This window comes from Nuphar pumila, chromosome 5, assembly GCF_984573655.1.
Source record: "Nuphar pumila chromosome 5, dmNupPumi1.hap1.1, whole genome shotgun sequence".
NCBI lineage: Eukaryota > Viridiplantae > Streptophyta > Magnoliopsida > Nymphaeales > Nymphaeaceae > Nuphar > Nuphar pumila.
In genome coordinates, this window is record NC_143253.1 from 545022 (window position 1) to 571849 (window position 26828).

General features: G+C 36.7%; 1 protein-coding gene across 2 annotated transcripts in view; it reads left to right on the forward strand.

Moving 5' to 3' along the window:
- Positions 1-26710, forward strand: part of PSL4 (calmodulin-binding protein) — a 44766-nt gene extending 18056 nt beyond the window's left edge. The window contains exons 6-16 of one of the 2 annotated variants that reach the window (XM_090005299.1): positions 13927-14016; positions 15059-15404; positions 15819-15923; positions 16034-16135; positions 16314-16371; positions 16472-16540; positions 25409-25496; positions 25595-25656; positions 25735-25786; positions 25864-25973; positions 26590-26710. In XM_090005299.1, coding sequence (XP_089861425.1) covers positions 13927-14016; positions 15059-15404; positions 15819-15923; positions 16034-16135; positions 16314-16371; positions 16472-16540; positions 25409-25496; positions 25595-25656; positions 25735-25786; positions 25864-25926 — 1035 coding nt within the window. In that variant the 3' untranslated portion in view covers positions 25927-25973; positions 26590-26710. Of the gene's footprint in view, positions 1-13926; positions 14017-15058; positions 15405-15818; positions 15924-16033; positions 16136-16313; positions 16372-16471; positions 16541-25408; positions 25497-25594; positions 25657-25734; positions 25787-25863; positions 26242-26589 lie in introns of those variants that run through there. The other variant, XM_090005298.1, reaches the window with a different exon arrangement.
- Positions 26711-26828: the final 118 nt, after the last annotated feature.

Below are 26828 nucleotides of genomic sequence, written 5' to 3' on the forward strand. Positions count from 1 at the left end.
CTATGATCAATGATGTTTCATATAGGTATGTAAAATTTTTTTCCCTTTAAATTATCTTTAATGGCCTCTTTTGCCTTATCCATGGCCTCATAGAGATGACCCATAGTCGGTCCGTCTTTACTGTCAATCAATCAAAACACCTTCACCAAAGGTATAGTTATACTCAATAACTTCATGCATGAATCTCAGAATTCACTTCTGAATACAATATCTGCAATTTCTCTGAGCTTCCTTTTTTGTGCATGAGGATATGCATTCCACTCATTTGATGAAAACCTTTTTTTTAGTGTCACTTTATTCTTTACTAAAATTTGCACTGTCAAAAAATTCGTAGCAAATTTAGTAACTGTACTACGAATTAACTCAACACCATTAGTTTACTTTCTTATTAGGCTTAAAACCCATGCATGATTATAAATAAATTTAGTAATTTCTTGGCAGCATTCAACTGTCTGATGTACCTTATCTATGTTGTCAATGTCCTCAAGCATGAGGTCTATACAATAGGCATCACACGGGGTCCAAAAGAATGACCCAAATTTTTTTCCAATTCTTTATATGTTGCCTTATAATTTGCTTCATTATCAGTAATGAATTACATAATATTTTGAGGGTCAACCTCTACAACAATCTGATAAAAACTCTTCTGATGTCTTGGGCGTATTAGACAGATCAATTGATTTCAAAAACATGGTTTCTTTGGGGCAATAGACATGAAAATTTATCAAAGTCCTCAACTTTTTATCTGTCCACCCATCTGCTATGCTCTCTCCATGACTGCCTAATCCCATCATAATATGCCTTCATTTCTTTAACATTAGCATATAAAATCTTTTCTCTTAAAGAATGATATGAATACATCTTGTATTCATGCCTGATACTGGTTATGGCATCTACCATGACTTGAAAATGAAAAGAATTTGCCTCATTGAAAGGAATGCAGGCATCATAGAACCATCTCCAACTATGACATCCGCTTGCTCGACTAAATGTTGAGGAGTCATAGCAGTACGAATGTCGGGCTACGCCTGAGGGGCAGTCCTAGGAAGGAAAAAACTCCTAATAGAGCCTCTAACTCTACCTTATGGTCCTCCTCTCGAAGAACTCCTTTTTGCTCCTCTTTCTCTTCTTTTTGTGCCTGTGGCGGCAACCACGACATTACTAGCACCAGCCATACCTTTCCCTTTTGCGGTAGAACTTCCTACTTCTAATCCTATGCTATGGGCTGTAGGATTAGAAGTAGGAAGCTCATCTTCCTAATACAGATCCTCGCAGGGCTCCTCGTACCCCATTTCTGCCTCGTTTATCTCTCTTTCTTGTCTTTTTCCTCTCAAATCATCAAGTAATTGTTGGCATTGCCATTTTACGACATCCAACAATTTGCTTGATATGCATGTTTGCACATTATGATGTGTCTCGGCTAAATGATGCTTTAACCGAGAGAGACCACCGAAAAAACTATTTTAGCAATAGTTGCATTTGATTCTCAATCGGTTTCCACTCGTTATTTAGGTGCACCATTGCCATGCCAGATCTTCCAATACCATCTTTCCCCCAAAATACTGAATAACAAACATAGAATGTGAATTTTTTACCTTAACCTACTTTCTTGGGTGAAAAAATGGGTGAAAATACACTCTTGAGAAAATCACAAAAGCCCTTTCCCTTGCGCATGAATCGTATCACATGAAATAATAATGAATTGCATAAACTACATTACATAAAAACACATTGTGAAACATTTATGTTTCTATTACATACCACAAGAGTCATACTTTCATATTGCATAAACAAAAACATCTCACAAGAACAAGTTTTTTAATAAAACATGAATACATGATACATTAATAACCATAATCATCTTCATTATCTTCTTCTCCTTCTGCAACATCAACATTGTCCCCAAGATACGTGGGGTCTTCATCATCTACCTCTTGGGCTCCTTTCATGTTAATCCATTAAATGTCCTCTTCATTCTAAAGGGATTTTGCTTCTTCTTCTTCAACCCATGCATCTAATTCATCAAAATGTTTCAAACTGATAGGGATCAAATTGCTCTTTGTGTCTCCTTGCTGATAACTTTTCGATTTGCCTAAAAATATGACATAAAAAAATTAAAAATAGTTGAGTTTTGAATGAAAATGACAAATAAACTTTACAATTTTATATACCTCTACCTCAGTCGTAAGTTGTAGCGAACGTAGACGAGGTCATTAAGCTTTTTGTGCTCCAATCTATTTCTTCTTTTGGTATGAATTTGCTCGAAGATACTCTAGTTTGTCTCACATCCACTTGCACTATATATTTGACTTAGAATGCGAATGACTAAAGCTCTCAGATTTGAAACATCACTTTTAAACCTTGTCCACCACAAGTTTGAAAAATAAACAAGAAAATGAAAAATCAATTATAAAACAATCGCAGATATACAATCATATAAAACATCATAACTAAATAACAATTTGAAATTAAAATTGAAATAGACAAAATAAATTACCTGGGTGCATTGTAGCACGGTTTTGCACTGCTGCAGGTCTCCCCATATCATACAATGCATTATCATAAGTTTTTATTTCCTTATGAATTTGATCTTGAATGCTATAATCAGGGTTCAACCTTTCGCTGCAATCCAAAAGTCCCTTGTTGACTTCTCTATCTATTTTAAAAGTAGGGCAGTATCTAAATGCATGATTTAAATAGTATGCTACAGCATGAAGAGGTTGATGAAGTTTCCCAGTTCACCTATGATCAATGATGTTCCATATAGGTATCTAGAATTTTTTCTTCCCCTTTAATTTATCTTTAATGACCTCTTTTACCTTATCCATGACCTCATAGTGATAACTCATGGTTGGTCTGTCTTCACTGTCAACCAATCGAAGCACTTTCATCAAAGGTATAATTATTCTCAATAACTTTATACATGAATCCTAGAATTCACTTCTGAATACAATATCTACAGTTTCTCTGGGCTTTTTTTTTTTTATGCATGGGGATATGCATTTTACTCATCTGATGAAAACATTTTTTTTAGTGTCGCTTTATTCTTTACTAAACTTTGCATTGTGAAAAAATTTGTAGCAAATCTAGTAACTGTACTATGAATCAACTTAATACCACTAGTGTACTTTCTCATTAGGCTCAAAATCCACGAATGATTGTAAATAAATTTAGTAATTTCTTGGCAGCATTCAACTGTCTGATGTACCTCATCCATGCTATCAATGTCCTCAAGCATGAGGTCTATGCAATGCGTAGCACACTGGGTCCAAAAGAATGACCAAATTTTTTTGCTAATTCTTTACCTGCTACCCTATAGTTTGTTGCATTATTTGTAATGAATTGTACAATGTTTTGAAGCTAAACCTCTTCCACAACCTGGTCAAAAACCCTCAACAATACATCTACTATCTTGGGCATTATCAGACAAATCAATTGATTTCAAAAACATGGTTCCTTTGGGGCAATAGACAAGAAAATTTAGTAAGGTCCTCAACTTTCTATTTGTCCACCCATTTGCCATGATGCTACACCCAATCTCTCTATATGACTGCCTCATCTCATCACAATAGGCCTTCACTTCATTCACATTATCTTCTAAAATCTTTCCTCTTAAAGAATGATACAAAGGCATCTTGTATCCAGGTCCGATATTGGTTATGGCATCTTCCATGGCTTGAAAATGAAAAGAATTTGCCACATTAAAAGGAATGTAGGTATCATAGAACCATCTCTCAACTGTGGCATCCGCTTGCTCGACTAAATGTTGAGGAGTCATATCAATATGAATGTCGGGCTGTGCCTCAGGAGCAGTCCTAGGAGGAAAAAAACTCCTAATAGAGCCTTTAGCTCTACCTCTTGGTCCTCCACTCGAAGAACTCCCTCCTGCTCATTTTCTTTCTCCTCCTCTTCTTTTTGTGCTCGCGGCACTATTACTGGCACCAACCACACATTTTCCCTACAGTACAGAACTTCCTACTTTCCATCTTATGTTATGGGTTGTAGGATCAAAAGTAGGGAGCTCATCTTCGTAATACACATCTTCTCTCTTTCTTGTCTTTTTCCTCTTAGATCATAAAGTAATTGTCAGCATTGTCATTTTATAGCATCCGACAATTTCTTTGACATGCATGCTTGCACATTATAATCTATCCCAACTAAATGCTTTACTGAGAGATACCACCCGAAAACTATTTTTGCAATAGTTGCATTTGATTGTCAATCAGTTTCCACTCGTTATTTGGGTGCACCATTGCCATGCCGGATCTTTCGATGTCATCTTTCCCCCAAAACACTCAATAACAAGCAAATAATATGGATTTTTTATGTTAACTCACTTGAGTGAAAAAATGGGTGAAAATGTACTCTTACTTGAGAAAATAATAAAAGCCCTCTCCCTTGCGCATGAATCGGCCCCCAAATCGATCTCACAGAATCTAGGGTGTATGGGTTCCCTTCCAAGGGCCTCTACACATGTGTAGAAGTCGGCCCTTAAGAGAGCTTTTAAACCCAAAACGAAAAAGACATGTTTTTGAGTCTTTTTAAGTGCCCTGTATCTTACGATACGAGTCGATACAAGGGTGTATTGTACGATACACTTGATATGGGTATAATACACCCAATATGGGTATGATACACACTCATACCGTTAGATAAAAAAGTAACGATACGTATCATGTCGTATCAGACAAACTTTTAGAATAGTGCCAAAATTAAATTTAAATCTCTTATTTGTTTCTTAAATTGCGGACCATGGGTGCAACGTCTCTTTTTCATCTAGTGGTTGCTTGGTGTAGGAAATCCGGTCCGGTTGCTTGGTCCATAGAAGTGGAGATCTCTATTTCATGGACAATCTTGAATTATCAAAACATGATTTTTGTAATTTTATGGAAAAAAAGACAGAAAATGGCACAAGATATTATAACATCCTAGTGTGTTAAAATACATTTGTTTCCATTTGGTCTGTAAAGATTTTATTCTTGGAAAAATGAAATCCTTACCTTTTAGATCTAGTCATTTTATATCTAAAGAACCATTTGAGTTAGTATATTCAGATGTATGGGACCAGCTCCAGTTGTGTCCAAAGGAAGAGTATCATACTATGTTATTTTTGTGGATGATTATAGTAGACATACATGAATATATTTTCTTAAATACAAATTCAAAGTATTTGATTGTTTTAAAAAAAATCACCATTATGTTAAAAATCAATTTAAAGCAAACATTAAGATTTTTAGATCCGGTTCTGAAGGAGAATTTTTGTAAAATGATTTAAAAAATTATCTTGACCTTCATGAAATTATTCATCAAAAGTCTTGTCCCTATACTTCTCAACAAAATGACTCTGCCAAAAGGAAACATAAGCATATTGTTGAGACCACTATGACTCTTCTTATATCCAAAAATATTCTTAAAAGTTTTTAGGCTGAACCCGTTCTTACAACGGTTTATTTGATTAATAGACTATGTCACATGGATGCGGGTGCGGGTGCGGCACTTTCAAAAAACTTGGGTGCGGGGGTGCGGCAAAAAAAAATTATATATATATATTTGTGCAGGGGAGGTGTCAAGCTGATGAGTTGTGGAGCCTGATTCAGAGTTTTTGCCCTTGCAGAAAGGGGGGTCCGGGGACTCCCCCTCGGCGCGGGTCCCGCTGCGCAGTCAGCGGGCGGGGGTCTCTGGGGGGCAACACCCCCAAGAACAATTTTTTTAATAAAAAAATTGGACACAAATGACCCTGGGTGCGGTCAACGCACCCAGGGTCGGGTTGACCGCACCCAGTGCCGCACCCGCATCGAGTCACATCGATGCGGGTGCGGCACCCTCCTAGCCGAATCCCTATGACATAGTTAATAGAATACCTTTAAACACTCTTGAAAATATTTCTCCTGTTAAAAAATTATTTAAAACTTCTCCCGACTATAAAAGATTAAGGGTTTTTTGTTGTAAATGCTTTGTCTTTACTAAAAAAAAGACAAAATTTCTACTAAAGTTATTCCTTGTGTATTTTTGGGATATGCCGAAAATTAAAAAGGACAAACTATGTTTCAAGAAATGCTACTTTCCTTGAAAACAAAAATGGATTTGATAAGGATGAATCTAAGAAACATTATGAGTATTTCTTTCTTTTTTATCTTGCTAAAGAGTATGAAAAAGTTGTTAACAATGATTGTATTAAGGAGAACAATGATGATGATATTCATGTTGCATGAGAGTGACAATGAGGACACTCATGGTGCACATGAGAATGAAAGTTAAAGTCTTAATGACATAGTTGAATCACATAATGAAGTGCAAATTTACACTCATAGTATTGAAGATCATCTTCCATGTGCCTTAAAAAGATATTCCCAAAATCAAGACATAGATCCATCTAGTGATAGAAGATCCATGAGGATTTCCAAAGCCCCTAGTAGATTTGTATCCTATGAATCCTTTGAACCGAAGTATAAAATTTTTCTTATGGTCATCGACTCGTATGTAGAACTGTCCTATTATAATGATGCTAAGAACCATCAAGAATGGATTAGTCATGAACAATGAATTAGAAGTTCTAGAAAAGGCAAAAACTTGGAAAGTTCAAACATTACCTAAAGAAAAGAAATCGTAGGGTGTAGATGGGTTTACAAAATTAAAACCAAAAGTGGTGGGACATTAGAGATATATAAAGCTAGACTTGTAGCTAAAGGGCATAATCAAGAGTACATAATAGATGAATAAACATTTGCTCCAGTTGCTCGAATGACTATTGTTAGAACTCTCGTTAGTATAACATCGATTATAAAATGGTCTATCTTTCAGATGGACGTTAAAAATGCTTTCTTAAATGATAATCTTAATGAGGAAGTTTATATGAAATCTCCTTTAGGATTAGGGTTGACACATGGAAAAGTCCTTCGCTTGCGGAAGGCCTTGTATGGGCTAAAGCAAGCCCTTAAGGCTTAGTATGATCGATTTAGTATTGTGATGATTCAACTGGGTTTTAAATCTTTTTATATTGACATTGCATTATTTGTTAAGTCTTCTAATACAAATTTAATAATCTTACGTCTCTACGTGGATGGCATGATTATCACAGGAGGTGATAAACAGAGTTAGTCGTATCAAGATGTTCTCAAATCTAACTTTGATATGACAGATCTTGGCATTCTACATTGTTTTCTTGGTATTGAAATTACATACACCTCGTGGCTATTTTTTATCACAGACTAAGTACGCAGTCGAGATAATAAAACGATCGGGGGTTTCTGATGAAAAACGAGTTGCTAATCTAGAGGTCATCAATGCCAAGATGAAAAAGGATGATTGAGAACCTCTTCCAGACCTAACTCCATACAAACATCCAAACATATGATTGAAGCTCTAACTTAACTTTTTATTACTCGTCTTGATATTGCTTATATCATTCACTCTGTTAGTCAATTCCAGCATGCTCTTACTGCAATGCATATAAGTGTTGTAATGAAGATTATTAGATACATTAGAAATACTATTTGTTATGGTTTATTTTTGTCATCTTTTTTTTTCGTTAAAAGTTATTGCATATTCAAACTCTGATTGGGGAAGAGATGTGAATGATCGATGCTCAACTACAGGTTTTTGTGTTTTTATAGGTGATTCCTTGATCTCGTAGAAATGTAGTGTCCCTATCTTTTATAGAAGAGTACCGAGCTATAACAACTACTACTTCTAAGCTGGTGTGATTGAGACAATTGTTAGAAGATTTGGGAGTTTATATAGTAAAACCCTAAGATTATGTTGTGACAACAAAAGTGCATTTTACATCGCGAAAAATCATGCATTTTATGAGCGAACCAAACACATCAAAATAAGTTGCCATTATGTCAGAGAAAAATTCTTGAATTTTATTACTTTGTCATATGTACCATCTGAGTATCAACTGGCGGACTTCTTTACCAAAGCGCTTTCGTCTTCTAGATTTCACTTCCTTCTTGGCAAACTCTCAGTTATTGCACCGTGAGTTTGAGGGGAGGGTGTTAAAATATAATAATATTGTATATATATATATATATATTGTGATTGTAATAGGTAATACCCTCTAGGGGTATTTTGATCTTTTCACCCTTGTAATAGGATATGCTCATTGGGGGCAGAACTGGTTTTTTATATTTTTGTTTTCTTTATTTTTTATATTTTTTCCTTTGTTATACTATCAAGGGCATTATCGTCCTTGACAATATAACTTGTCAACAACTAGAATTCTAGGCGTTGGGAGCTCCCCAACGACTAGAATGGGAACTCCTCACTCCCTTGATGTGTATAAATATGGGATTTTGGGTCCCTTGTAGTTCATGCATTTTGTGTGCATAACACATGCAATAATATTATTATTTTTAAAGTGTTAGTTTGGCGCTTAGTGGCATTTGGTGTTTGAACCCATATTGGGTTATCTTCTTGCCTCATGCATAAACCCTATTGGGTTGTGTTTGTTGAAATGAAATGGGGATCTTCGAAACACGAGCTTAGATTCACAAGGGCAAGTGTCAAGAGTGACACTAAAGCATAACCCTTAAAAAGGGTATAATTGGAAACACAATAAAAATAAAAATGTATTCTTTATTGATATGAAAAACCAATTGCTTAAGAAGCATTGGAATGAAATACAAGAGGGGTTGCACCCCTTTATATACACAGCTGAAAGAGCACTCAATAGAGCTGTTGGTCCAACAACTCTATTTAGAGTTGTTGGAATGTGTCAGTCCAAGAGCTGTTGGACTGTGTCAGTCCAACAACTCTATTGCTAGTCAAGTCTGGGCAGGACTTGACTAGCAACAATCATTCTAGTTCAAACTGAACTAGATGACATAAAGACAAAAAATAATATTATATGTATATAATATATATATATATATATGTACAGTTTTACATTTTAACACTCCCCCTCAAACTTACGGTGCAATGAGAGAAAGTTTGTCTAAGAGAAAGTGAAATCGGGGAGCAGCGAGAGGCTTTGTAAAGAAGTCTGCTAACTGATATTCTGAAGTGACATATGGCAGATCAATTATCTCGTGTAGATATTCCTCTCTGACGTAGTGACAATCCATTTCGATGTGTTTGGTGCGTTCGTGAAATGTTCTGTTACTGACAATGTAGATCACACTTTTGTTGTCACAATACATTTGTGAAGCCTTTGTTGCTTCAGCTCCCATGTCAGCAAGCAGTCGTCGGAGCCAAACTACTTCCATGGTCGTGGTTGCCATGGCTTTGTATTCAGCTTCGGTGGATAAGAGAGATACCTTCTGCTGCTTTTTACACCTCCACGAGATCAATGATTCCCCTAAAAAGGCACAAAAGCCAGTGGTTGAGTGTCTGTTATTGGGATCACCTCCCCAATCAGCATCAGTATATGCAATTAAATCAAGAGAAGAGGATGAAGATAAGAAAAGTCCTCGTGAAAGAGAGGACTTGATGTATCTGATAATACGCATGACTGCTCCCATATGAACAGAAGTAGGAGCATGTTGAAATTGACTTGTTGTGTGAACAACATGTGCTATATCTGGTCTGGTAATGGATAAATAGGAAAGTGCACCGACAAGCTGTCTGTAATGAGTAGGGTCTGCAAGAAGTTCTCCATCATCGATCTTCATTTTAACATTAACAACTTCTAGAGTGTCAACTTTCTTATCATCAGTAATACCAGACCTGAAAACAATATCAAAAGCAAATTTAATCTGAGATAATAAATATCCTCTAGGAGAATAAGCAACTTCAATGCCTAAAAAATATCTCAACAAGCCCAAATCAGTCATTTCAAAATGAGATTTAAGAAGTGTTTTGATTGTCTTAACTCCATGTTTATCGCTTTTAGTGATGATCATATCATCCACATAGAGAAGAAGTACAATGATCCATGCATCAGAATTCTTAATAAACAAAGCAGTGTCAGTTAAACAGAATTGAAAACCAATATCAATCATAACACGACTAAACTTATCATACCAAGTTTTTGGTGCTTGTTCAAGTCCATAAAGAGCTTTTTCTAAGCGAAGGACTTTACCCTTAGGAATACTTAGACCAGAAGGGGCTTTCATGTATACTTCAACTAGCTTTTCATTTAAAAAAACATTTTTGACATCCATTTGAAAAATAGACCATTTTTTGATAGAAGCTAAGGCAATTAAGGTTCAGACAATAGTCATACGAGCCACCGAAGCAAATGTTTCTTCATAATCAATCCCATATTCTTGGGCATAACCTCAGGCTACTAAACAGGCTTTATATCTTTCAAGAGTACCATCACTCTTGGTTTTAATTTTATAAACCCATCGACATCCTATAGTTTTCTTCCCTGGAGGAAGATCTTGAATATTCCATGTAGAACCTTTTCAAGTGCATCTAATTCAGCTTTCATGGCTTTTATCCATTTGATATCATTTTTTGCTTGAAAATATGTGGATGGTTCTTCATATGAGTGAATTAATGCAATAAATGCCCTATATGTGGGTGAGAAAGACTCGTATGATACAAACTTTCCTGGAGGCCTCGAGACTCAGGATGATTGTCTAGTTTGAATGTTAGAATATTTTTCAAGTGCACATGGAGGATTAGACTCTTGTCGCCTGGAATATTGAATACTAGTATCTCTATGAACTTCATTTTCAACATTAAGATCAATAATTCTTTGATCATCATCAAAGTTACAGTCAAGGTCATATTCATCGGATGTTGATGTTAGATCTAGCAAAAAGGAGTACTCAGTGACGTCTTTTAATTTTCTAAAATCAAAGAAGCTCTTCTTTTCAAGAAAGGAAACATTTCTAGACACATATAGTTTATTATTTTTGAAGTCAAAACATCTATAACCTTTCTGGTTTTCAGCATATCCTAAAAAGGCACAGGGAATCGCACGAGGGAAAAGTTTATCATTTTTGTCAGTAAATATGAAACATTTGCACCCAAATATTCTTAGTCTAGAGTAGTCTGGAGAAATGTTCATAGGTTTTTCAATGGGAGTGATATTTTGTAACGAAGAAGATGACATCCTATTAATGAGATAGGTGGCAGTTAAGGCAGCTTCTGCCCAAAAGTCTTTCGGGACTTGATTTGCTATTAATAAAGTCCTAGTGGTTTCTATAATATGACGATGTTTTCGTTCTGCCAGTCTATTTTGTTGAGGTGTATAAGGACAAGATCTTTGATGTGTGATGCCATGCAATTTAAGATAATTTTGAAAATCTGTGGATAAAAACTCTCCCCCTGAATCTGTGCGAAAAAAAAGTAATATCATTTTGAAACTTGTTTTTAACCATATTATGAAAAGTTTGAAAGTATGAAAATACTTCTGACTTATGTTTGAGAAAGTACATCCACGTATGTCGGGAGAAATCATCGACAAAAATAACATAGTAAACAAATCCTTTTTTAGAAATTACTAGTGCTTAATTCAAGTGGTGGTCTTGAAGAGAAAAAGGTTCTGTTCTGAAATGGTAATCTTTTCATTTTGCCGAGAATACAATCTTTATAATCAAATGATTCAGAGTTACAAAATTTTCCTAGATTTGGAAAATGTTGGATTTTGGCTATATGTGGGTGACCAAGTCTCTTATGCCACAGTTCCAACTCTATTTTTTGAATATTATAACAAAAAGCTTTCTTCGGCATTTCCAAAAAATCCATGTAATAGAGTCCTCATTCTCTATGGCCTTCCCCAATCAGCTTGCCTGACTGGCGATCCTGTACCCAACAACCATGAGAAGAAAAAAAAATATTACACCCATAATAAAAAATTTGAGATACAGATAAAAGATTTAAATTTAATTTGGGAACATGTCTAATTTCTGGAATAGAAAATTTCTTTGTTTTATAAATTTTTTCAAAATTTCCTATTCCTTCTATTTCAAGAGAAGTCCTATCAGCAGTAAAGACCTTTGACACATTTGTTTTATTTTTAACACATTTGGATAGACTTTGATTATTTGGGGTCATATGAAAAGATGCACCAGAGTCAAGGAGCCAAAAAAATTTACCTAGATCAGAAAAAGATGAGGTTGCTGCGCCGGTTGAAGCTTCAGATGAGGAAGAGACACCTTTGATGAGAGGCTGAAGAATCTCCATTAGTTGGGCCAGGGAAACTGGTGCATCCTGATCTTAGGCTCCGATCCAGCAATTGCAGCTCTTTTTTCTCTCAGCTCCTTAAGTTTGGGACATTGTGGCATGTAGTGTCCCGGTTCATGACAGTGATGACAAATAACTTTTTTCTTATCATAGTCACCATTTTGTCAGTTAAAGTAAGGAAGCCTATATGATCGAACATGATTCCCTGGTCTAGACACGGCTAAAACGAAATCATCTTCAATTTTTAAAGAACCTTTCTGGAGACGATTTTCTTTCATTGTTAACTCTTCAATAGTTTTAACAATAGAAGAAAATTTTCTCCAGTGAAGTAGGGCCGATTTAGTGGTTTCAAATTCCGGCCTTAATCCAGTGATAAACTGGTAAAAATGTTCAGCATCGAGTTGTTTCTGACGAAGCTCGATGTCTTCGGCACAATGCCACTTTGGTTCTAAAAGGGAAAGTTCTTCCCAAAGTCCGGACAACGCATTGTAATATTCACGAATAGTTTTATCTCCTTGTGTCATCATTCGAACTTTTTCTTAGAGGTTGCACACGTGTGCAATATCTTTAAGGGAATACATATTCTTAAGGTACTCCCATACCTTATCGGCATGATCAAATTTGGCAAGACTTGAGCATTTTTTAATGTCAACGCTATTGATAAGCCATGACATTATCTTCGCATGAGATATTCTTCATTCTTTCCATTTCTTCTCGTATGAGGCAATAGCCTTGATTTTCTCTTCTTTCGATTGAGGGACCTCTTTATCTCCCTCCTTTTTAGTAAGAGATAGCTTAGGTTCTGAATCGGAACCATCCACAATCCCCCATAGGCCTTTTCCTCATATATGGTGCTTCATGATTGAAGCCCATGTTACATAGTTCATATCGCTTAGTTTCATAGGCATGATGGTGACTTTATCATTGTCATCTATCGATTACAAGGAGAAAAAGAATAGGGATAGAAGAGAAACAAGAAGGAAAATGAAAAAGAAAGAAGAAAAAAACAATACAACAAGATGTGAAATCTTCCCCAATGAAGTGATAAAACACTTTTCTTCAAGTGGTGAACACTTTTGCAAACGGGCACGGAAACCGAGGCAGCTTTTCCTCAAGATTTAGTACTTCCGCAGCTCTGATACCATGAAATGAAATGGGGATCTTCGAAACACGAGCTTAGATTCACAAGGGCAAGTGTCAAGAATGACACTAAAGCATAACCCTTAAAAAGGGTATAATTGGAAACAAAATAAAAATAAAAATAAAAATGTATTCTTTATTGATATGAAAAACCAATTGCTTAAGAAGCATTGGAATGAAATACAAGATGGGCTGCACCCCTTTATAGTTTATATACACAGCTGAAAGAGGACCCAACCAGTCCAACAGCTCTATTGCTAGTCAAGTCTGGACAGGACTTGACTAGCAACAGTCATTCTAGTTCAAACTGAACTAGATGACATAAAGACAAAAAATAAAAATAAAGGAAAAAAATTACAGAAAAGAAAGAAATGAAAAATGTATTTATATATATATATAATAATAATATAATATTATTATATATATATATGTACAGTTTTACATTTTAACATTTGTGAGATTGTTCTCATTTCATTTCAAGACAAAGATAACATAAATCTAATTTATCATGAGAATTTGAAATTTGGTCATTTTGCAGCTTATGTAAAAAACCACATTGTTTTCACAAGAAATTATTTTGTAAAATATCAAATATTCACTTTTTATATTTAAACTTTTGCTGTCTTATCATGATGATGGTAAATGACATTAGGTTATATGTAATCCACCTCCTGGTCTTCTAGTTTTTATACAGTGCCTTGTTTATAGCATGCAGTAGAAGATGATGACCATGGAGACAAATTTGAACATGATGGCAGTGATGCTGGCAACAAAGCTTCTGATCTCAACAAAGAACAGGTATGGTCATCTGTCTATTATTATGCTCACACACACCAAGACACACTTATGTGCTCTTATTCACATCCAATTTCTATATAATTAAATGGGTCTTTTGATGGATCCAAATTGTAGCATTCTTCTAATAGCTTCTTCTGGACGCTTCCCTATGGTGTTTTCATAGTTTGTAAATGAGCCCTTAGGATCTTCTAGATTACTGTTCTCTGATGCATAGCATTCTTCTAATAGTTCGTTTGACCATATCTATGCACATTATGATTCCAAAGCCAAGATTGCTCACTATAAGGGTACTTTTGTTACCATCCTCAGCCTTTTTTAACGAGTAATGACTGTTCTTCAAAAAGAATCATCATATATGTTGGTTGGATGGTAAAATCTTTTCTTTCTTTTTCTATATTTACAATTGTTTTTTATTTTATTTTTTATTCATGTAATTATGTATTTATGTGGATTTCTGAGTAATGCCTAGGAACTATGGGTTATTGCACCTAGGTTCCATCTAGTGTTTACATGGCCCTTAGTGAAGACTCTCAACTTTGATTACTCAGAAGACTCTCTCTTCATACATTGTCATCCTTTGACATGCAATCATAATGCCAGTGCACCATGTGATGAAATTCATTCAATCACAGCATCAGGTTTAGATAATATGCCTTCTCAGGATAATATCTGCTTTGTGAGTTAGTGGCTTTTTGTTTCATCCATTGGTTCCTGTTCTCTGTGGCTCTGTACATAACATCATGATAGCTGGCATGAAATTCAGAGAATACTATAACCATGCCCACTTCCCAGTTGGAGCATATGGACCTAAATCCAAGTCTGTGTGTCAGTTTTATCACCCTGTCGGCCAGAGGGTCTTTTGTGCTATGTTTCTTTCGTTCTTTGGTAGTATGTACTATTTAACTTTTCATCCTTCAGTTATGTGTAAAACACTAATTATGAGTATTTTAGTTAACAAGCAGGAAGATAAAAAGAACTTTTTGTTTCATATATATGTTGCACTTGACTCAAATATGTTTCTTTATGTAATGATGTCTTGAAGGAGCAGGGAATATCTGACATCACAGACAACACAGAGGGCCTATCTAGAGAAGAATTGGGTCGCTTGGTAGCTAGCCGCTGGACAGGACAGCATTCTGATGGGCATGCTGAGGAATTGGATCATATTGGAAATATAGAAGATGAAGACGACTCTGACATTCCAGAAAATGAACATGACGAAGAATATGATGGTTATCATTCAGATGATGGGGAGCATGATAAAACATATGGTGATGAAATAGAAACTAACAGTGTAGAAGAAGAGGAAGAAAAAGAAGATGATGAAGAGCATGTTGACCATGGAGTTTCAGAGACATCTGACCTTGATGATGTGACTGATTTTTCAGGTTTTCATTTTTTGACCTTGTTTTCACTTTGAATAAGAGCGAGTTATTTTACAAAAAATAAATGGAAACAGTTATGTGACTTATGTCATCAAGAGACTATAATCAGAGGTCTACAATTTATTAACTTGGATCAAGACTGAGTTGACCTAACTTGAGTATGCTTGATCTGAGGCATCTTTGTTTAGGTGGCTGGACTTGAAGTCTATCCCAAAAGTGATTTTGAAAGTCTTAGATGTGGTCTCCTAGGCCGGTTGCTTAATTGGTGTCACGGGCTCTCTGATGTGGTTCCAACACATGGTGTTTGTCCAAGTTTTTTAACTTCTGCATCCTAGACTACTTTACCTAAGAAAGTATTTAGCCTTGTCTAGTTTTTAGACCTGTGCCTCTAAGACAACCTTTGTTTCTCACATTTAGATTTATCAATTACCGGTGGATCATCTTGGTTGGATAAGATACGACAGACATTCCAAGCAGTTTTAGAGTCACTTAAACTGTTCAAGACCCCAGTAAATACATCAGGTAAATATAATTGCATATTGATTTTTTTAAGTAATTTAATGTTAAATATGAACTGTGATTGCAAGAATTTGATGAAATTTTTTATTACTATTGTCTCTTATATAATGCAGATGCTAGTCGTGTGCGTAAGGAATATGATGAATACAGTGGCAAGTTGATAAAAATACAATCAAGGATATCAAGCTTGTCTGAAAAGTTGAAAGCAGATTTTGGTAAGTGTATATGAGCAGCATAATGTTAGTTGTTTGCGAGTACACCTTTTTCCTTGTAACATGTAATGCAAGTATTATGCTAACTCCCATGTGCATTCACCAATATTTTGGGTATCATTTCTCCATTAACTTTTCTGCAATGCTGATTAGGTCCTTACTGTTTTTTGCATGAATGTAGGTCCAGAGAAGGAATTTTACTCTTTCTATGACCGCTGCTTCGAGAACAAACAAAATAAGTATGGGAACTCTGTTTTTTGCTTTTTTCGTGACTGAGTGTTGCTTTTTCTCATATCTTTCATGTGTCATATATTCCTTCTCCTCTTTCCTTCTGTCAAGGTATGTTTACAAGGTATGCCCTTTTAAGCAAGCTTCCCAGGTCGAAGGTCATAGCACCACGCGGCTAGGGTAAGTTTTCCATTTTCCATTTCACTTTTTTGATATTTTTTCATCTTAATAAAAAAATCAGTTGGATAAGTTTCCTTGCTTTGTTAAAATCTTAAGGACTCCTGTGATTGGCATGTTGAATATGTTTCCACTCAGTTGCCTTTGCAGGTTTTTTAGCCAATGTGAAAATGGTTGAAGATATTCTTATATTTTCTTCATTATCATTCCTATCAATGAAGTTTCTTTCTCTCTCTCACTATATATATATATATATATATATATATATATATATATATATATATATATATATATATATAAACTACTATCAAGACTAAGAGTTCTTGCTTTGAGTCCCACCAGGGCTATTCTCCCGGGTATCTTAGATATTGTGTATATATTGTTTATTAAATGCACCTTCCCACCTGCATGCACACATACAGAGAGAGGAAAAATGTCCACTAACGATGGTGGAAAGTGCCTTAAGGAATGTCACAAAAGTATGACTGAAGCATCGTTGAGGAAGGTTTATTTGAGGGGAAAAATAGGGAAGACATATATCTTCAACTTTGCCTTAGGATGAGTTCATGCAGATGGGAAGTGCCCTAAAGGACATTGTAGGAAGTGATTAAACTGTTTATCGAGAAAGATATACTTAAGTTGCAGAGAATAATGGAAGACATGCGTCTTCAACTTGACTAGAGATTTCCAAACTCAACATGGTGCTCATTTTAAGACATACGTCTTCCAGAAAGAATGCTGCAGATAAGACATATGGCTAAGGATTGTTTTTGGGGAAACAAAAGCTGGAGAATAAGAGATACATCTCAACTTCCATTAGCATTTCCAAGGTCAATACTGAGTTCTTTCAAACATGAGCTGACTCCATAACTTTTCACCTTTCTCCATTTTCTAAATCTCTCTCATTTGGATGTACTGTTTCCCTTTCTGTTACTTGAGTTAATTCATGCTTGAAATTGTTTCTGAAAAGCTTGGTGATATTCGATGATATTGTACTGGTGTTTACTGTCACTAATTTTAAGTCCTAATTTATGACAAATTTTTATGATTATGTTTTTTAACCTATTTAATAGTTTAGTCACCTGGAGTATGTTTAGAATGATATGTGGTTGTTATTACTGATTTCTCTTTGTGATTAGAAGTTACTGTAAGGTCATGTTTCATCACCGATCTGTACTTTGTTGCTAATGAAATTCAGATTCAAGTATGAGCTCTCAAAAAGGGTTCCTGAGCAATGTATTTGCATTCCTTCACATGTTTGTGTATATATGTATGCATAAAATATGTGTCCTCCCAACTGGCCCTAAAACAGTCACCTATATTTCCCTATCCATAGGATTTGTAACAATCCTATGATTAAGAAAGATGGCATGTCAGAATTTAATAATTGTGGTAGCTGAGATGGCTTATGTTAAGAATTTACCTTCCGGCATCATTATAGTATTTAAACTCTCAAGACTTTCAATGGAAGTTTTTCTCTTTTTCCCCAACTAGTTGAAAGGTAAATGTGACAACTCGATCTCACTGATCCATTTTCCCAGACCTAGTCCTCCTGGCTTGGGCTGAGACTCCAGAAAATGAACATCTTGGTTTGAATCTAAATTGCCTAAAACATTTGGACAACTTGGCTGTAATTGGTTTGATGGAGAATCTACTCACTAGCAATGTCTATGCAATAACCAAAATTTGTTTAGCCCAGTTGTGATATCCACTTGGGTAAGTCTTGTACTGTCGTACAGTTTCATCCTGACTTGACTCAAATCCTATTGTTTGTTAGGCTAAAATATAACCTCTTTGGTGGCCTGGGATCTAAAGATCCTGCTGCTAACATAGATCCCAATGCCATGTTATCTTTTAACAAGTGGCATGGTTTGACTTATGCTTCTAAGAGATTCAATAAGTATAGCTTCTTTCGTAACAGAAACAAATAGATCTCTCTCTCTCTCTCTCTCTTATATATATATATATATATAGAGAGAGAGAGAGAGATGGGCATACGTGTATAAAAATGAGCACATGAAAATGGGAACACCCCTGCTGTTGGATTGTGCAGATCCAATGGCAAAAGAAAAAAAAACAGCTGCTGAAAGGGGCTTTAGCTGCATTGCAACTGCCGTTGAAGGCCTTTCAGTGGGACACTCAGAGGCGCCTTGCACATCCTTTGTGTTTGCTTAAGTAGGGTTTAGGCGGCTATGCCCCAGTCTCTCTCGTATGTATAGTGATAACTGTAAGTTTTCCTTTGTCCCTGTATTGAGAAAGAGAGAGAGAGAGAGAGAGAGAGAGATATCGATTGCGGCTGTCACGACTTCAGTAAAAGAAATCGTGACCTAAATGTGTATTTAGGTTTACATTACACTATGGGTCTGGGTCTGGTGTATCCAGACCCGATAACTAAAAAAAAAGTTATATGGTCTTTACATGGATCGTTATATGGTCTTTACATGGATCGGTTACATGGATCGGGTCAGATCCTGCACCTTTTTCACCCCCCCTCAAGTTGATCATGGTTTTGGACCATGAACAACTTGCTTTTAAGCATCCAAAAGCGATCCTTGGTTAACCCTTTGGTAAATATGTCTGCAACCTGTCTTTCAATACTGACAAACTCAGGCTCAATCTCTTTTTCTTCAACCTTCTGTCTCACAAAGTGTTGGTCGATCTCAATGTGCTTGACACGACTGTGATGTACTGGATTGAATGACATATTGATAGCACTTTGATTGTCACAGAGCAAGGTAGTGTGGGAGATCTTTTCTCCTACTTCAGTTAGAAGATGCCTGATCCATGTGACTTCGGCAATGGCAGCAACCATGGATCTATATTCAGCCTCAGTGCTTGATCTAGCGATAGCTTTTTGTTTTCTACTGCTCCAAGAGACTAAATTTCTTTCAATGAAGGCATAATATCCTGATGTAGATCTTCTTTCGTCAGGATCTCCTGCCCAGTCTGCATCACAATATACACTAATTTCGTGCTCGTTTTGGCCATATGACTGTTGTAAATATATCAATCCATCCCCAATAGTCCCTTTCATATATCTAAGGATCCTCTTGACCGCTTCCATATGTCCAGTACGTGGCGCATGCATAAATTGAGACACTTGATTGACTGAATAAACAATATCAGGTCTAGTGAATGTGAGGTATTGTAACATTCCTATTATGCTGCGATACCTGGTGGGGTCATCACACAGATCTCCATCATGACCGCTAAGTTTTTGATGAAGTATACTCGGAGTTCCTAGAGGTTTGCAGTCTTTCATGCCTGCCTTGCTGAGAACATCTACAGTGTATTTGTGTTGAGTGAGTGTCAATCCATGAGCCTGGTTATCAACTTCTACACCAAGGAAATAGCGTAGAACTCCAAGATCTTTCATTTTGAACCTTTGACCTAATAAGTCTTTTATTTCTTGGATGTGGTCCGCAGAGTTTCCTGTGATGATAATATCATCGACATAAATTAATAATAGAGTGGTCACAGACTGACTTTTAAAGATAAATAATGAGTGGTCCAACATGGAACGTGAAAATCCATGTTTCTGAATCTCTGATGAGAAGCTATCAAACCAAGAGCGAGATGCTTGCTTCAGGTCGTAGGTGGCTCTTTTTAGCCTGCATACATGAGTTTTACAATTTTGTTCTTGATATCCTGAGGGTTGTTCCATGTATACTTCCTCCTTCAAATCTCCATGTAAGAATGCATTTTTTACATCAAGCTGACTCAACTTCCATCCATGTTCAATAGCCAGGGAAATGATAATTCGAATCGTTCTCATTCTTACAACCGGACTAAAAGTCTCATCATAGTCTTGCCTTGCTTCTTGAGTGAATCCTTTTGCTACAAGTCTTGCCTTATATCGTTCAATGGTTCCATCTGGCTTGTACTTGATTTTGTAGACCCATTTGCATCCGACAACATTTTTGTCAGGTGGTCTGGGAACAACTTCCCATGTTCCACATTCATGCAAGGCTTGCATTTCATCATTCACAGCTTCTACCCATTTCATAGAAGCTGCTGCCTGATAATACATAATGGGCTCTTCGTCCTTATTGATGGCAGTTAAAAACAGTTGAAGATCCAATGAGAAGTTGTTATAACTAACCCACCTGTCAATAGGATGTCGTATGCGGTTTGATTTTCTGACTGCAAGGGTATGCGAAGGAGTAGGATTGGCGACTGAGACATGATCTGAATGGCTTGATGTTGTCGGTCTCTGTTTGGAATAGACAATGCCTTTGTATCTGCCCGGTACTTCCTCTGTATTCTGTGACCCCGACGTCCCAGTGTTCTCAAATACCTCTTCTTCTTGTTGCACGCAATCTGAGGAACATGTTTCATTGGAGCCAGCAAAAAGTTCTGAGCTCAGCCAAGGATAGTAAATTTCAGTTGACATATTCGTTGTGTTAGCTCCGTGGTCAAAATTTTGTTCATCAAAGATAACATTTCTTGAGGTTCTGATGCGTTTGTTGGTGGGATCATAACACCTATATCCTTTGTAGTCATCTGCATATCCCACAAATCTGCACTTTTGGGCCTTATCTTGAAACTTGTTTCTCAGGGACTGATCGATATGCACATAGCAGACACATCCAAAAACACGTAGATCATAATAACTAGGATGAGTTCCAAAAAGACAGTGATAAGGAGACTTATTTTCCAGAATAACCATAGGTAGTCTGTTTATCACATGCACGGCAGAATGGAAAGCTTATGTCCATAGGTTGATGGGAAGATTGTTGTCATGAAGCATACTCATGGCACTTTCAACGATATGCCTGTGTTTTCGTTCAGCAATTTCATTTTGTTGAGGGGTGTGAGGACAGAACACCCTTCTTCCTATTCCGTTATTTTGAAGAAAAGAAATAAAATCACGGGATGAGAATTCCCCACCTCCATCACATTGAAAAAATTGAATGGACTCAGAAAATTGATTTTTGACAAGGGAAAGAAAATTTTGAAACAAAGAGAAGACTTCTGACTTATTTTTTATGAAATATATTCAGGTGTATCGAGTATAGCTATCAACAAATCTTAGATAGTATTTGCTCCCAAATCCAGAGGCAACTGGGGCGGGTCCCCATACATCAGAACAGATTATCTCAAAAGGTTTTGAAGCTCTCTTATTAATTGAATGAAAAGGCAATACATGACTCTTGCAGGAAAGACAACTGGAACATTTGTGACTGTTCTCATCCCTATTTAGACTTTCTTTTGAAATGAGATTATTAGATACAAGTTTCTCAATAAAATGACTCCCACAATGTCCTAATCGACTATGCCATAAGAATGACTTATTACATTCAGAAATACTAAAAACATTAGCAGAAGAGGATGAACACGACTCTAATGAAGGCTTTGAATTCATGTGGACAGGGCGAACAACATGACAAGGAGCTTCTTCAAAGACATACATATTGCATCGTCTCTTTCCTTCAGCGAATGTTTCCCTCGTGCATAGGTCCTTGACCTGCACAGAGAAGGGAGTGAATTCAATTGAAGCATTATTATCATCAATAAGTTTGGAAATAGAGACAATATTTTTCTTAATGTCAGGAGCATGAAGAACGTCATAAAGAGTAAGAGTGGAATATGACATGGGAATGACAATTTTTCCAACATGAGAAACAGGATGGTGGGATCCATCTCCAGTGACAATCTTACTTTTTCCAAAATAAGGAATGAGATTAGAAATCTTACCTGCATCACCTGTCACATGAGTCACTGCCCCTGAGTCGACAATTCATCACTCTGCTTCAATTTCAACTCTGACAAGGCAGATATTAGCAGATCTTTAATCTCTCCACTACTTGAGAACTTCCTTTTGTTTTCTGTCTGTGGACCCTTTCTTTTATTCTCTGGATTATGCCAACAATTCGCCTTGATATGCCCCTTTTTGTTACAAAGGAAGCAGGTAGGAGTGGATCTTGACCCCTGTGCATGAGCTAACATATTTGGAGTGGGAAGCAGACCACGCCCTCCGTGTCCACTTCGCCCTTGTCCTCCTCGTCCTCGTTCTCTACCATTAAGTCACCCCTGTGGCAAAAACTTCCTGAGAGTTTGTGTGAATGTCAGATTCCTCAGAGAACCCTTTCAGAGTCATCTCATATTGAATCAATTTTGCTCGCAACTCATCAAAGGTAGGAAGGGCAGGGAGACACAATAGTGAAGTGACAATCATATTGTAGTCGGATCCCAATCCACTCAGAGTCTGTTGTACCATATCGTTGTCACTCACCGCGCATCTTATAACTGCAAGTTGGTCTGTGATAGTCTTCATTTTGTTCAGATATTCCATGATGGTCATGAAATTTTTTCTCAACATCTGAAATTCCCTTTTGAGAAAAACCATTCTCGCCTGCGAAACTTGTGAGTATGTTTGAACCAATTTTTCCCAAAGTTGCAGAGCAGTACAATTGTCGGTAATTGCAACAAGGACCTCTTGGGACAAGGTGGAAGTGATGTATGCAACCACTGACTGGTCTTTCCTTTCCCAGTTGAGGTACTCTACATTCTTGACATACACAATTGAACTTATTCCTTTGTCGTCTTTTTCTTCTCTCGTAACAAATTCGAGTGGAGCGGGAGTGGTTCCATTAAGGTGACCTAAGAGACCTTGACTCCTTATAAAAGGAATGATTTGTCTCTTCCAAATCAAGAAGTTTGAGGTAGTTAACTTTTCAGAAACGAGTTGAGTGAGAAAACTTGAAGAAAGATTGGATGAAGAAGAATGAAGATCCATGAAAAAGGAATTTTAACAAGAAAATGAACCCCTTTGTTTGTTTGTTTGTTTTTTGAAGTATTCACAGAGTGCTCAGTCTGCAGCCAGAGAGGTTTGCTGATTGTCTTCCTCCTTTTTTTTTGCGCTGAGTAACTCAAAGATTGACGACCAGAAGCTGTCAGAAGAAGGATTGAGTTTTCAATGTGGATCCCACTCGTAACAGTCAGAACAAATATGATACGAGAAAGGACAAATGAGAACAAAAGGAATGAAAGTCAAATCAAAATGACTCCCAGATTTTATGTCGCACAGCAGGCTGGACAGCAAAAGGTTTTATGTTAGATTTTAGAGTCCCAGATTTTATGTCTCGCACGTCTGCCCAAAATGAAGAAGGGTTACGCAGAAAAAAACAGATTTAGATAAAGAAACAGTTTGAATAAAGAAACAGGAGATTCAGAAAAAACAGATTTGAATAAAGAAACAAGAGATTCACGTGGAATGAACGATCTTTATAATTTGATCTTAGTGTTTCACGTGGAACAGGAGATTCACCTGAAACAAGCTTTTCCCTTCCCTTTTTTTGATGAACAACGTTTTCGTGAACCAAGATTCACGTGAATTCTTCGTGAACAGTTTAGGGATTCACGTGAGACGTGAATCCACTAAAAGAAAAAGAGAAAAGGCTGGGAAAACAGAAAGGGGGAAACGAGATGGAGATTGGGAATGAAGGTAGAGAAAGAAGAAATCTGAAAGAAAGAAAGAAAAGAACGAAACCTCAAACCTTTGATCTGTCGCACCTTTGGAATCCTCTTCAACCCTTAGCTAGATCGAGGCTCTGATACCATGTAAGTTTTCCTTTGTCCCTGTATTGAGAAAGAGAAGAGAGGGAGAGAGAGAGAGAGAGAGAGATATCGATTGGGGCTGTCACGACTTCAGTAAAAGAAATCGTGACCTAAATGTGTATTTAAGTTTACATTACACTATGGGTCTGGGTCTGGTGTATCCAGACCCGATAACTAAAAAGAAAGTTATATGGTCTTTACATGGATCGGTATATGGTCTTTACATGGATCGGGTCGGATCCTCAACCTTTTTCAATAACTTGGGCTACTTTGGGCTTCCATTAGATATGATGTATGCTTTTGACTTTCCATTCTCTTCCTAGATGGGGTCTAGCTTATGTTGAATATGTGTGTGACCATGTGTGTGTGTACTTTACAGTTGATTATATATGCAATTTAGTAGAAACACTTTTTTTTCACATGTATGGGTTTTGGAGGCTCTTTTTTCAATTTGAAGGTTTTTCAAGGACTTCAAAAATCAAAGGCGCACAAACTACCCAAATTTCATCAGTCAAAATCGTGTATTTACATTGGAAAAACATGATCTTAGGTGTGATTATTAGTTGAATGAATCTGTGAAGCAGATACAACTTGCACCTATGATTTTCCAAGTAGATTGTATATACAGTTGAATGCAGTGCTGGGAGACAAAATGTTCAGCTCGTGACTTAGCTGTACTTGACTTGTGAAACTCTTGTTCAAGCTCGTAATTTGAGCTCCGCAAGCAAAGCCATAAGCTGCACGAGGTCTATGGATTGTGAACTTCTTTTCCCAAAGAAAAGCAATAGTGGTATTTGAAAAATAAGCATTGGATAACTTTGCACCAGAAGTCATGGTATGGCAGAGAATGCAAGCGGTTGTTTGGAATGATTGGATATCAATCATCTTTAGGTGACTTCAAATCCATTATCACATTTCAAGACCCCATCCTGAACAGGCAGCAGAAACGACTCAAGCACTCTGCTGGGCCAAAACTGACATTGAAAGACAAAATGTAGTAGTGCAAATGCCAACTATCTTTCTATAACTACTAAATTTTTTTAACTTTATCTTTAACCATCATATCTAGTAAGATATAGCAATCACAGAAGTAGAAGCACAATAAGCAATTGTGTTTTAATGCCATAGTACACGTACGTGCATGTATATCGTAGCCTTTTCACTCGCAAGATCGTTTGCCAATACTTCTAGAATCACTTTTGCATCTTAGCTCATTGCTCCCTTGCCATTTGTGCTCTTTTTGGTGCTTGATCATTCTTCTTTTTCCATATTGTTCATAAGCTTGATTTATTTTCCCCTCCCAATCACCAGCCACTGGGAGAAATTTGAGGAATCGTACAGGGTCATGCAGTTTTTAAATGGTGATAGGTGTTGGAATGGTCCTGATAGAAGTTTAAAGGTATTGATTTTGCTACCTTAGTATCTAGGAGGTGTGTGTGTGTGTGTGTGTGTGTGAGAGAGAGAGAGAGAGAGTTTTCACTGAATATGCTTTTGCAGGTCAAACTCCGGTGTGGTGTGAAAAATGAGCTTGCTGATGTTGATGAACCAAGTCGATGCGAGTAAATCTCTCTCTCTCTCTCTCTCTCTCTCTCTCTCTCTCTCTCTCTCTCTCTCAAGCAGTCAATCATCCGTGACAGATATGAAGCACTGATGTCAACGCCTGCTGTATGCCTTGATGAAAGACTAAAGGTACTCTCTTTTCTTTGTCTTTACATCGTATGAGCAACTGGGGTTCTCCACTAACATATGCTGCTGGTATTTAATAGGAACTGCATGACAAGCTGGGCTCTATGAATGAGGGCCGAATTGAGAGCCGTGATGAGCTTTGATTGCTCAAGTGGATAATTTTCTCATCAAATCAGCTGACGTAGAAGAGGTAAAGGGGAATTTCTTTTTTCTCGGACTATAAGTTTCTTAATGAATATAGGACATTATATGCTGTTGCACATTTGCAAGGTAAGGAACAACTCATCCTACTTTTGGAACTGACTGCAAGTTGCAGTCAATTCGTTATCCAATAGGCCCTCAATGACAAGATTGTTCTCATGTATGTTTAGGTAGCCTTTTTCTTATTTCTTTCCAATTTTTGTATGAGAAATTTAATTATTTTCCTTATGTGAAGGGACAGTTTATCTTTGTCTACATGATCTGTTTCTCTTTGAATTCTCTCAGATGCAGGTTCTCTGTATTATGATTTAGAATAAACTTGATATTTTGGAACAACCACGACTAAACACATGAAAATTATCCCAACATAGCCATTTAAGTACTGGAAAGATTGGACGCAGCAGCCGCTTTATTTGATAATTGTGTCTGAAAATAGAACTTGAGCTATAAAGCTTTGTGGGAGATTGGCCTCATTCCCCATAACCTATGTCTTTTGCTCTTGGCCCCCTTTAATCCATATCCACTATGCACCTTTCCCGTCTACTTTTTTTTCTAATTAGAAATAAAAATGTAATCTTCTTGGTGTAATCTTCTTACTGTAACAGGGGAATGAGGGGACAAGGATCCTGCATCGCAGGGGTTTCATTAATGGGAATCCCGGCATCCGAGGGCTATTGTTTAATGAGATGTACTAAATACAAAAGAGAATGATACCTACAGCCACATGTACTGTTCTATACTAATGAACAAACATAATTTTCGGAGATATCTATGATCTCATAAAAAGTTACCAACACCTTCACTGAAATTTGCTTCACCACCCATATTTATTCATAATATTGTA